The following is a 13,948-nucleotide window of genomic DNA, read 5'->3' on the forward strand; positions in this document are numbered from 1 at the left end:
TGGGATATAATGTCATTTATTAGACTGATGTTTTGTCAGTTTCTATCACTATAAGCAGACCAGTTTAATCAATCTGTGTTCATTTAAATTTTGTGTTTTAATGGTGTTGATTAAATTAAGAAGAAATAATGGAAAAATCAGATAGCAAGATCATTTATTGGTATTTTTGTTTGTTTTCTACAGTCACAATATGGAGCTTCAGTCTCTCCCAAACCTGAGCTTCCTCTTTTTTATACTCCTATTGATCTGGTGGATATTAGTGTAGAAATGGCTGGATTGAAGTTTCCGAATCCTTTTGGTCTTGCTAGTGCACCTCCAGCTACCAGTGCATCAATGATCAGACGAGCTTTTGAAGCAGGATGGGGCTTTGCTGTGACCAAAACTTTCTCTCTTGATAAGGTAAGAAAATATTTTTGAAGTTGTGTTAAATGACTTGCCAGCCTGTCATGCCTTTTTAATCATAATATAGACAGCGTAATGGATAGACTACTGTTTGTCTTCCCAAGTGAATTATGGTCCTTGTAGGATGTTTGAAGATCATCATCCCTTCTAAGGCCCAGGCGCAGCTTTTGATTTGGGCCAATGGCCATTATTCAGAAGTGGGAGGAGAATGGGAATTAGATTAATCACCTAAAGTAAAAATATTTGAAAAAGTGAATTCCCAAATGATTGTCATGGAGCCAGGAGATCTCGTTTCACTGCTTTGGGTTGTGCTGTTCTTCAATGTGTAAATTCAATTCAGTTCATCTCAGCAATTATTTACCAAGATCCTCCTATGTACCAGAAATGTTTGCTAGATACTGGGCATACTAAAGAGAAATAATATAGTTCCTGTCCTGAAGGAGTTTATATTCCATTGGATGAGGATGCATACTAGAATTTGGCATTTAAAAAGGTGGCCTCAAATACAAATGCTCTGTTTAGCATTCAAAGCCCTTTATAATGTTGTGCCTTCCTACCTTTCCAGGCTTCTTAAACCATATTCCCAATGCATATTCTTCAGTCTGGCAACACTGGCCTTCTGATTGTTCCATGAACAAGACACTCCATCTCTTAGCTCTGGGCATTTCCTCTGACTGGCAGCCATGCCCAAGACAATCTCCCTCCTCAGTTCTGACTACTGACTTTATTTCCCCTATGCCCCTAGTAAAATCTCATCTTTCAGTGGAAGCCTTCCTCAACCCCTCAATTCTACTGACTTCATTCTGCTATTTCCTAATTTCATATATATATATATATATATATATATATATATATATATATATATATATATATATATATATGCATATGTATGTATATGTATATGTGTATGTATGTATGTATAAAATTAGGAAATAGGTATAGGTATATAGGCGTATATATATATGCACATATATACACATATATAATATATATGAGAGTGCTTGATATATACAGACACACACATATAGATACACATACACATATTTATTTGAATGTTGTGTCCTCCACTAGAGTGTAAGCTCTTTGAGGGTGGGGACTGACTTTTACCTCCTTTTGCATCCCTACTGCTTAGTATAGTTCTTGGCATGTAGTAGGCATTTAATAGATGTTTGTTTATTGATGGATAGCACCTGATGAAAAACTCCCACTACCATTGCAGATCAGCATCTGTTTTACAATTTGCCATCTTTCCTGAGGAATTGAAAGTTGTGTCCTGTCCAGGAGCACACATCCATTATGTGTTAGGGCCAGGATATGAACCTACAACTTTCTGACTCTGAAATTAGCTTTCTAATTATTATGCTATACTACCTTATATTACAACACAGTAAGAGTATATTAAAGGAAATCAAATTTCACACTAAGGTTGAGAACAATTATCTTCCTGAACAAGTTGTACAAAATAGTGAGTTTGACTCATATTGACAGGAGAATGCACAAGCCATGAAAGATGGATTTATATATATATGTGTGTGTGTGTGTGTGTGTGTGTGTGTGTGTGTGTGTGTGTGTGTGTGTATGGATATAGAAATATATATATATATATATATACACATATATATGTATATATATATCTTCAGCCCTATGCAGTGTTCCAATGACCAACATGCTTTACACATGATATAGTTCTCTTAGCCTTTCATTTTAGTTTTTTTTAAATTATAATTCAATTTATTGATTTACTCTCTTCCCTACCCCCTACCCCACCCATTGAGAAGACAAGAAATACAAAACTAATTACAAATATGAAGTCATGTAAAACAAAGTTGTGCATTTAAGATAAAGCAAAGACAGAAAGGAGGAAAATATGTTTGACTCTGAATCCATCAATTTGCCATCTGGAAGTGGCTAGCATTTTTTCATCATGCATCCTTTGGACTTGTGGTGGATCATTGTATTAATCAGTGTTGCTAAATCTTTCACAGTTGGTTATATTTACAATATTAGTGTACTGAGTACATTGTTCCGCACGTTTCTGCTCACTTCACTTTCATACAAGTCTTCCGAGGTTTATCTGAAACCATTGCCTTCATAACTTCTTGCAACGTAATAGTATTCCAACACATTCAGGGACCCCGATTTATAAAGCCATTACTCCATTGATAAGCATCTCGTCAGGTTCCAGTTGCTTGCCACCATGAAAAGAGCTGCTATAAACATCTTTGTATTTATGAGTACTTATTCTTTTTCTTTGGTCTCCTTGAGATAGAGAACTGGTAGCAGTATTACAGTGTTAAAGAGCTGTGGTGGTTGTTCAGTCTTTCAAGTCACATTCCACTCTTTGAGACCCGATGGACTATACTGTCCTTGGGATTTTCTTAGCAGAGATACTGGAATGCTTTGACATTTCCTTGTTCAGTGGTTTAAAGCAAACAGAGATTGAATGACTTGCCCAGGGTCACAGAGCTAGTAAGTGTCTGAGGTCATAGTTGAACTCAGATCTTCCTAACTCTGGGCCCAGCCTTCTATTCACTGAGTCACCTAGCTGCCTCCTAGGTAAAGGGTAGGCACAGTTTAATAGCTTTTTTTGTTAGCCCTGTAGTTTTGTTTGCTTGTTCTGTTTTTACCAGGTCATCCTTCTTACTAGGAAGGAAGATAAACATTATAATTAAAGAAATCAGGGTTAAATTATTCTCCTCCAACATAAAATTTTCCTTGCCTTATTCTTAAATATGACACATTTTTTTTTACACCTTTGGCCTCATACTATCCCAAATGAGAGATTTCCGAGGATATCCCAAATAAGCCATTAAGGGTTATATAGATATTTTCAGAACGGTATCTTGGATTCAACATGAAGTAAATTGGGATTCTTAAAATGCAAAGTATTATATGTAAAGTATTATATACAAAGGACTTTATTCATAACACTTCTTATATAACACATTTGAAACTAAAATTTAGGGGCAACTAGGTGGCAGAGGATAAAGCACTGGCCCTGGAGTCAGGAGAACCTGAGTTCAAATCTGGCCTCAGATACATGATACTTAACTAGCTGTGTGACCCTAGGCAAGTCACTTCACCCCGATTTCTTTACAAAAAAACAAAACAAAACAAAACAAAAAAACTAACAACAACAAAACCAACAACAACAAAAAAAACCCCTCAAATTTAGCAAATACACAAAGGTATAATGTTTGAAAAAGAGACATCTTTGGGGATAAAAAGATTTTCTTTTATTTTCCTTAAATATGCACCACTAGTAGTTAGTAATCATTAATGTATTAAATGTGTGAAGCTAGTGACTTCCAGAAATGAAGATCACTGCTTAAAGCAACATTTTCCCCAGTCAAAGGAAATCAGAGAGAACAAATATGCCCCATTAAACACATTCTTTCCTTTTTTCCCCTCTTCCTGGGATCAATAGGCAGCACTATAATGACTCAAACATTGTGGCTGTCTTATTCTGACAGCTTTGCAAAGATACTATGTGTAAATGCAGTATAGGAATCACAGGGAAGTCTAAAAAGACCTCAAAAAAGTATAGGTAATCAGTGCATGACAAACTATATTTTAAATAGGCTATTTTTAATTCACAGACATTTGTAGAGAACTGCTAAAGACATTATCATAGGAAGGAGAAATATCTTCATTGAACAAAGAAAGGTTAACATTGAATGGAACATTTGTAAGTCAGCTCTAGATTAACATAATCAATATACGATGGTAACAAGTGTATGCTACAGCTATTTATTTCCATATGATATTTTTAAGAATAAAGTTGATCTAGCAATTGCATGAGGAATCTATGATATGGGAGAATTAGCTGCTGGCCATAGACTTCATTATTCATTATTTTTTAAAAATGTAAACATTGCTACAGGGGTGCAAATGGAGAGATTGTAGCAGAAGTGTTTGCTTTGATTTTTGCCATTTCCTTTGCTTGTAAAAATTTAATTCTGATTAATCAGACACATCTGTCTTTACTCCGTTGGTGACATGCATTGATTTGTGATGCTGTCGCATTCAATAACCCAGAAGCAGTTGCCTTTATTAGGAACAGCGGCAGAAATGAATGTGTAGGCTAACTTCTTTCTAACCCTCCCATTCTCTTTTAATCTCTCAATTCTGCTATCTGCATTGCTGGTTAAAAGGCAACGTTATGAAAAATGCAAATTGAATTTCAGCTCATAAAATGTAACACACAGAGGTTTTTAGGAAGTGACATTTGTCCACATTTGATAGTGAGCACAATGATGTCTTTGTGGAAAGGACAGTTTTAGCCCCATGATAAAACAAAACATATATATTTGTTAGCAGTGCTGATAGTGGTGGATGTCACTAGCTACTTATAGAAAGATTTTTTTTTAAGATGGTCCTATATTGTAGCATTCTCTGAACTAAAAAATGTGGCTCATAAATCCATTCATGGATATTCTAATAATGTTCTCATTAATGATTAAACCTGTTGTGAATTTCTAATGGTGTGACATAATCACAGTGTTGATGCCTCCTTCTTTCTTATTCATGGAGTGTTGGAGCACTCACCTAAATATTACAAACATGTAGCTTTCCACTGATTTTACTAAAGATGTTTTGCTGTTGTTGTTTTACAAATGTACATATTTGCATGACATTACAACATACTAATTTAGATTTAACTAGTTAGAACTGATGCTGCCAAGTCAAGAAGCTACTTAAGATATATTAAAATTCAAAACCCTGCATTTAAAATTTTGGTGTTCTTAATATGACAAAGGTTATTCTATGGAGTTTTGTTATCATATGAAATATTAATATTTCACAATACAGTTTTGATGAAGTACAATTTGCCTAGCTTGCATATGATAAAGAAATTAAATGCTTACCAAGGGAGTTCTGTAAGAATTAGAGCCCTGCCTGAACATCTGCTTGAAATTTTATTATCCTATCCTACTGACAGCGTTGCTCCCTCGTTGTTTTGCAAGATTGACAGCTGAATATTGCACTGATTTCTGCAGCAAATATGTTTAGCTGAACTTTGTTTCTCTTTCCTTCTTTCTTTCTTCCTTTCTTCCTTCCTTCCTTCCTTTCTCTTTTTTTGAATCTGGAACATGCTTTTGATTTTCATCCTATTTTTTTTATACTCTTGACATTTGTAGATTCCAGATTGAGGTCTAATACTCTGTAGCAATGATAGACCATTGACTTAGAGTGAAATGCCAGTTGATATCTCAGTAAACAGAAATATTATTATTCTTTATTGTGTGGTCTATATAAAAGCTGTATGTGTTTCCTTTAGGGAGACAAATGATCAGATTTTTAATGTCAAATATAAAAAGGACTGTGTTTGCCTTTGTGTTAAATAACATCAAAGATGACTTTTATTAACTACACTCTGCCAAAAAAAAGTCTTTCAAAGGATTTCCTAAAATATATAGTTTTCTGTGTTGTATAATGACTTTTAAATCTTGCAAAAGAATCCAATCATGTTTAAAATAGAATGTATGTTTTGTTGCATGAATATTATCAGAGATTTGACCCTTAAATTTTGATAAATATGAAAATAACAGCCCTACCAGTCAAACAAAATCATGATAAGTTCTTGTATTCCTGTATTTAACTGGAAAGTAGAAAACATTTTTCATCCCTTTAAATAGAAAATTCTATTGACCTAAGTTATAATTTTATGCATAAGAACAATGTGGACATTGATTGATTAGTTGATATATTCATTCTTCATGCAGGATTCTGACTAGGGAATATATATTTACCTGAGATTTGGTCTCTTCTTTCATGAATCTCATGATCTTACTTAAACCTGTAAATGCTCTCACAGCTGACTTAACTAGTCAAAAAGTCTTTTGCTATGACAAATTAGAGAGTTATGATAAGAAAAAAAATGTATTCTAAATAGCTATAGCTAATACATTTAATTTTTGCTACTTTTCCTTAGGAAAGTTTTGAACTATTTTGGAATTCATAAACTTAATTATTAACTGTCAAGTACTTAATACATACATACATACATATATATGTACATATATGCATATATATATACATATATATATATATACACGTATATTTGTGTGTGTGTGTGTGTGTGTGTGTGTGTGTGTGTTCAAGGAAGCCTACCTGTTCTTTACTAGGGCAGCAGAGGGTAGAGGAAAAGGTAATTTTTCTGCATGGAGAGTTTTATTGAGGGCTTTATATACTAGATAATGGAGAGGGTTTCAAAATGTTAGCTGAAGAATCAGATGATCAATGCTGTGCATTGCAAAAATTCATCTGACATCAGTTGGAGTATCAGTGGATAGTATTAGGAAAGTATTTACAAGTAGGGAAATGAGTTAAGTTATTGCAGTAATCCTAACCGTAAGTCTTACCTCCACTCTAAGTCATCTTCCAGTGCATTGTTTTACTGATCTCTCTCAAGTTCTGGTCTGACCCTGTCACCTCTTCCCTTCCTCCTTACAAATAAACTTCAGTAGCTCTATAGCACCTTCAAGATCAAATATAAAATCCTTTGTTTGGCATTCAAAACCCTTCATGCTCTCCTCCCCCACCTTTCCGATCTTCTTACACTTTCTTTACACCACACACACACCCCTTTGCCCTCATACTCTGAGATCCAGCGACACTGTCTTCCTTGATGTTACTCACACAAGAAACTCCATATCCCCACTAGTAGCATCTTCATTGGCTGTCCCCAGTACCTAAAACTTTTCCCTCCTCATCTCTGTTCCTGGCTTCCTTCACTTCCTTCAAGTCTCAGCTCAATTCTCTCCTTTTATGGAAAGCCTTTCAAGTGTACTGCCTTCTTTGTTGATTATTTTAAAATGTATCTTGTATATAGTTTATCTGTAAATAGTTGTTTACAAAATGTGCACATAACTACACCTATGATTTCATTGAGATAAGGATTATCTTTGAGAAAATTCCTTCTGAGCAGATCCAGAAATGTCTATAAATTAAATATCATCATGTAGAGTTGCCTGGGCCACTAAGAGTTTAAATTGCCCAGGATTACACAGTTAGGATGTATCACAAGCAGGACTTGAACCCAGGACTTGAACTTTCTAATTTCAAGGCTAGCTCTCTACTAAACTAGTTGAATCATATAGCTTTTTAGAGGGCTAAAAGATACATTTCTCACAACAATCCTGTGAGCTAATAATAATAATAATTATAAATAGTGTGTAAATAAATATTGACACAATACCTACTGTGTTCTAGACACTGTTAAATCCTTTATAAATACCTCATGTTATCCTTACAACAACCCTGGTAGGTAGGTGCTATTATTATTCCCATTTTACACTTAAGCAAAGTGAGGCAGACAGAGATTAAGGTATGCCCAAGATCATACAAGTAGGAAGTATTTGAGGCTAGATCTCAATTCAGGTCTTCCTGACTCCGGGCCTAATGCTCTATTCACTGTTCAATCTAGCAGTGCCAATATTATTCCTATTTTACAAATGAGGGAAGTTAAGCCTAAAGCAATTAAGGGATTTCAAACTCAGAACTTTAAGCTCTAAGACAATTGTTCTTTCTGATGATTTATTTTTAGTTGTATCGTCCAGAATTTTTAGAACACATAGGTTACTGCATTGGTTTTTCTCTACAGTTTGAGGAATGGCATAAGAAAAGCATCATAGAAACTATGGCCAATGAAATCTGGTCAAACCATATGTCACTGAAATTGCCAAGAATTTGATTTAAAATATCTTCTTTTGCAATTTAATTTATACCCTGTTGTAGACTAATCCATTTTCCAATATTCTTAAGCAAGCATTTGACTTATCCATTTTAGGCAGTGATTTCACACTTGCTAATTGGTAGCACAGATACAATGTGAATAAAATAGACTTTTTAAATAATGTAAATCACCATGTGAAAGTTAGATCAAACCTAACTGAAAAATTAACCGAACTGGCAATGGAAAATATTCTTTATTCAGGTCCTACTTTAATGACTAGCATTAAGGGTTAATAGAAAATTTTGAAGTTGTAGTTAATTAAAACAATTTTAAAAGTTATTCCTGCCTCCTGAAAAGCACGTTTGTTTTCTTTTATCTCATCTTTTGTAAGATTCCAAATTCTACAATTTAAATAATGACCCTTTCTATAGCTGATTAAAGTAAGCTTATGATGATTGTTACATTTAACAGTTTCCTTCATAGTTTCCTACCATTTTTCAACATAATGTGCATTGTAATTTGCACTGATGGCATGTTGACTTGGTTAAGTATATATTAGCAAGCTCTTCATATAATTTCTTCATTTCTTAGCCTTTTGCAATAGGCTTTGTTGTATAAGCTGGAGATCGTTATGAACCCTGAAAAGCAGGATGTCTGTGTCCCGTGAAACAATGCTTTATGTTGCCCATAAGTTTATGACAAGACCAATCACTTCTTTTTGACTCTTGGAAGAGAACCTGTGATCATCCTTGCATTTTGCTGCAACTTTTGTATCATCTGGTTTTATTTATATTGAATATATGATACAATTCCTCCAATAATGTGTCAAAGATTACACATTATGCGTTCTATCATTTATACTAATGTTTTGGCTGTCTTTGAACTATGGGATTATTAATATCCTTCACCACCCCTCAACCATGTTAACTAAAAAAAAAAAGTAGAAAGGGGACCACAGACTCCTGAATGCCTTTAAAAAATATGTCATAGGTTGTCATAGATTACAGAAAGTCATATATGTATAACTGATAAATGACTAAAAAGACAAGAAAACTTGCATTTGTCAATTTCCTTTTCTATCTTTTCTACTTCGCTCACTTTAGTTGTGGTCATGATCTTTTTTTTTTTTACAACAAGGTGGTAAAGTGTTCAAATGTAGCCTCCGATACTTCTTAGCCTGTGACCCTGCGCAAGTCATTTAACCCCTATCTGCCTCAGTTTCCTCAAGTGTAAAATGGGGATGAGTAACAGCACCTACCTCCCAGGGTTGTTGTGAGGATCAAATGAAATATTTCTAAAGGACTCAGTAGACTGGCATATAGTAGGCACTTAATAAATGCTTATTCCCTTCTTATCTTCATTATGTTCTGCTTACTCAGGTGTATCTCCTTCCTCTTCATCTCCTGTTTATTGTTTTATTTCATGTCTACCATAGAATATAGATTTATAGAATTAGGTGGCAGTTTAGAATTTATATACTAGAACTTCCTACCCATTTCTTGTAATTCAGACTCACATCAAACAATCCAAGTATTAATGAGGTAATTAATGTTCCTTCTGAATCATAAATGCATAAACTTTAACTTGGAAGGCATTTCAGAGGTCATTTAAATAATAACCATCTCATAGTCCAATCTATAGTTCAGTTCAGTTCATAATCAAGGAAGCAAAGTAAGAGAATTCTAGTCAGTATGATGTACACCTGGGACTCGTGTGTCCTGAGACAATTATGGTAGAACTGAAGGCCTGACAGGAACCCTGAAATACTGGCTAATTGGGCTCTTACAATTCCACTGTGGGTAGCATCCGAGAGACTATGATGAAATTGCTCCTATGAATCTAAGAAATAGGATGACATAATGTTGAGGGCTAGCCCATTCAAAACCAAAGTTATGATCAGTTTGATAAAAATGACAGTAAAGCAAGTGATACTGCCCTATCTCCTGGTACCACAGGAAGGCACAATAAAATAGAACAAATCAAAAATAGCAACATCCAACCTTATGGAAATGCTTTGATACCAGTGATGCTAACAACTAAAGCAAGCAAACTGTGACTACATATAGAATAGAGTGAAAAAATGAATACTTTCATTATTTTCCAATTCTGTCCCGTAACAAAACTAGCTAAGGGTTTTATACTGATTTCTGCCAATGCTACCCTTAGGAATGAGGGATAAAACAATGTATGGCAAACTAGTACTGGACAATCATTTTTTAAAAGTCATCTCTAAATCTATATTAGACAAAATGAGAAGTGAAATTGAGGAACTAATATATTTTGAATAGGTAAAAGTTGAAGACAATGAGGTCATTTAAAACTTCAGTGACTGCAAGTTCAATAAACTCTATCAAATGGTGACGAAAACAGTATTAATATATCAAATTATTTTGAAAATAAAATGGACATTGTTAGACTGAAATTCCCAGTAGTCTTTTCTTTCTCTATTTTTATTTTGGTAACATGAAGAAATTAGCAGATAATTATATTGAAACAGAACAATTAAAAAAAGGCAGCATCTATTATATGCATCATGAAAAAAATGCTTCTCCAATAGTATTTGACAGAAAATATAAAAATATTTCAAGACTTGCTCACGGCCATATAAGTGTCAGCCATTTCCACATTAAGAACCATTGGAAGAAGGAAGGGGATATTAAGGAATAGTCCTAAGGACAGGTGACAGATACTGTGGCAGAAGCAATTGAAAGAGCAGCTAAAGAGTTGGGAAAGAGTTTTTGCAAATTATATCAATCTAGCTAGTACCTGAAGAATAAAAACTGAATATGATAGTGGAATAAAAATGAAATATGGATAGAAATTCAGAAAACAAAAGCATGTTGGAAATTCTGGATTTCCCTAAGGAGCAATTGAAAGAAAAAAAAATTTAAGTATTAAAAAAGTGAGAACAAAGTGAACAATTAAACATTCATCAAATACATTACTTCATAGGTTTAAAAAATAAAGGAAACAGAGGAGAATGAGGATGTGGATAATTTCTGTTCATCTTTGTGTCCAGACAAGAAGTTCAGGCAAAAAAATCCAACATAATGAGGTTGGATCAGATGAGAAGTCGAATATTTCTACCTAGCATAACATAATACATGTATATAATGTAGCATTCAGTTATACATATGTAAAATAATGAAAAATCATTTTGTTAAGAGAGGTCACTGAAATTTGCTTCTCTGCAAAACTAGAAAGCAACAGGACTAAATAAGATCTATAATTATTTGCTCAAATGGTTCAGTGGCACATGAATTACTACCAAGCTGCTTTATCACGTTCCACTTACAGGGAAGCCTGAACTTTCCTTTCTTAATAGAAGACATAAGATACCTGTTACCAAATGGTGGTAATAGCAATGACCTCTCCAAATATAAACCGATTTTATGTTTATAGTTTATGTACTTTATACAAAGCATACACAAGTGTCTGCAAAGATACTTGAAAGAATAAAATAGGTAAAGATATTATAAAAATAGAATGGACATTCAAATGGCTCTATTTTGAGTCTATCACCTAATTTTCTTTAAGCCCCGAGTGGTAGGCCATTACATGTTTTCAAGTCTAGACTAAGATTTTTAAAATATCCAAGATATCCCTTCCTTAATGAAAAACCAAGAAAGAATGAGTATATCACTGAAAGGCATATAAAAAACCAGAAAAAGATCAGGATTACAGATTTTTTCCCCATCCTATTTTATCTTCCAAGTGGTACTCATGGAATTTTAGCCTAATCTATTTTGTTATATCTGTAGATTTAATTGTCATTTTACACAAGGACTTATTTTTTCTTCTACTTTGTTTTCTCTATCCAATCTTCCTCCTTACATGCTAATATTATGTTGCTGAAATCATCAGTTTATTCATTCATTCTTTCATTTAGATATGGGTGTATATACATGCACCTATATCCTATAGATATAAAAGGTACTCTATTTTCCTATAGTTGCCCAAGAATTTAATGGACAGACTCCTTTCATCATGCAAAATCCATTCCAGGTCCATACAAATAATATTGGGAATTTCACAATCTGTATCTTTCCTAAAGTCTCCTCAGGGTCAAAGTTAGTCACGAGTTTTCATTAAGCCACTTGACAGGCAACCAGGTTAATTCAATATTTTCTTCGATGGTGATCAACTCTGAAGGGATTCTTGAAGATGTAGGATATGTCAGTCCCAACATAGACTAGTTCAGAATTGTCCTGCAGAGCTTACTCTCACCAATACAAAAGCTGCTCCAACCTTAGAATTTCCAGTACTAGGGGATATTAATAATAATAAAAATAAGGAATGTTATATAGCACTTTACATTTTACCCAAACTTGACCACTTGAAACTACACATACAAATAAACTATATATATAAATTATGTATACATATGTATATATGTTCATATATATGTATATCTATCATATGTGTGTGTATAAGAGGGGAAAGAGAACTATCCCTAGAGCCAATGGACCTGAATTCAAATTATACTTCTGACACCACTTGCGTAACTTGGCTAGTCACATAACCTCCTTTGGCCTCACTTTACATATCTATAAGATGAAGAGATTGGATTTTAAAGTTCTTGTCAGCTCCGAACATATGATCTTGTGATCTCTTTTTATACTTAAAACCACCATCTTAGGTAAGTGTCAGTATTATCGACATTTTTATGGTTGAGAAACCAAGTCCCAAGAAGGCTAAGTGACTTGCCCAGGATCACACAGTTAATAAGTCTCAGACAACATTCAAACTCAGATATTCATGACTCCAAGTCCAGCCCTGTACTGAGTATACCACCTAGCTGCCTCAATGTGGTTCATCCTTAGAAAATATCCCTTAGGGCAACTGTGAGCCTACTTGGCCCTCTCTGGTCTTGGAGAAGAACCCTGAAACAATCCCGAATTTCCCAGTGTCAGCTTAGAATTCAGGATGTGGTTGACAAGGACAACCAAATCTGCAAAGTTCATGTAACGTGAGAATGATTCTATAGTGCATCTCTCCAATGTTTGCCCATTAGCACGACACTACTGCTCAATTGTTCGTATTTTTCCATTGCTCTTTATTTTTTACATATTCAACATGCTACTCAAGTGTCTCCATAGAAAAGAAATGAGGGGTAGAGAGAAAAAAAATGGAGTCTACATCAAGGGTTCATAACTTTTGTTATGTTTTGGGCCTATTTGGCCATTAGGTGAAACCTATGAACTCCTCAGCATAATATTTTAAATGCGAAAAAAACAAACAAACCTCAAAATAAAACCAAAACATAGTATTACAAAGGAAACATTTCATTCAATTACAAATATCAAAATATTTTAATAAGTTCATAGACGAAAAATTAAGAACCCCTAGTCTACACCCATGCAAAGTGGTAGGGATGTATGAAACCTAAAAGAGGAAAGAATATTAGAGGAGGATGAGAGAACAAAGGAAAAAAAATGGAAAAGTTTGGCTGATATTAATGTAATACTCACTATGGGGAAATGTAGTTTTCTGTTTACTATGGTGTATTATTTTGAAAGACTGGAAAATAAGGAAAAAGATTAATCATTTTGTGTTGAAGTCTGAAATTTCTGACATGATCCTTTTTTTGTTAGATTTTTTATGAGTCTTGGATAAGTTCATATTCTTTATTGCTTTATTCTCATTTGGAGGAAGAAAGGATAAAACATAATTCCTATTTAGAGCCACTGTCATCAAATTAATTAGCCATTGCCTAAAAAATATGAAAATAAAAAGTATCTTTAAAAAACAGTGACAATACTGTAGAGTAGTGAATATTATTTCACGTGTACAAACATACAGGGACACAAAGGGAAACATTCAAAGAGAATTTTCTCATGTTGCCATTAGTATTTGTTAATGTAAATA

General features: G+C 34.0%; 1 protein-coding gene across 2 annotated transcripts in view; it reads left to right on the forward strand.

Moving 5' to 3' along the window:
- DPYD (dihydropyrimidine dehydrogenase) overlaps positions 1–13,948 on the forward strand; it is a 1,011,926-nt gene that overhangs the window by 539,263 nt on the left and 458,715 nt on the right. For both annotated transcript variants that reach the window (XM_020999593.2, XM_078155001.1), the window contains exon 13: positions 184–399. In XM_020999593.2, coding sequence (XP_020855252.1) covers positions 184–399 — 216 coding nt within the window. The remainder of the gene's footprint in view (positions 1–183; positions 400–13,948) is intronic.

The sequence above is a fragment of the Phascolarctos cinereus genome, unplaced genomic scaffold (genome assembly GCF_003287225.1).
Source record: "Phascolarctos cinereus isolate Bilbo 61053 unplaced genomic scaffold, phaCin_HiC Scaffold_5;HRSCAF=322, whole genome shotgun sequence".
NCBI classification, from domain to species: Eukaryota; Metazoa; Chordata; class Mammalia; order Diprotodontia; family Phascolarctidae; genus Phascolarctos; species Phascolarctos cinereus.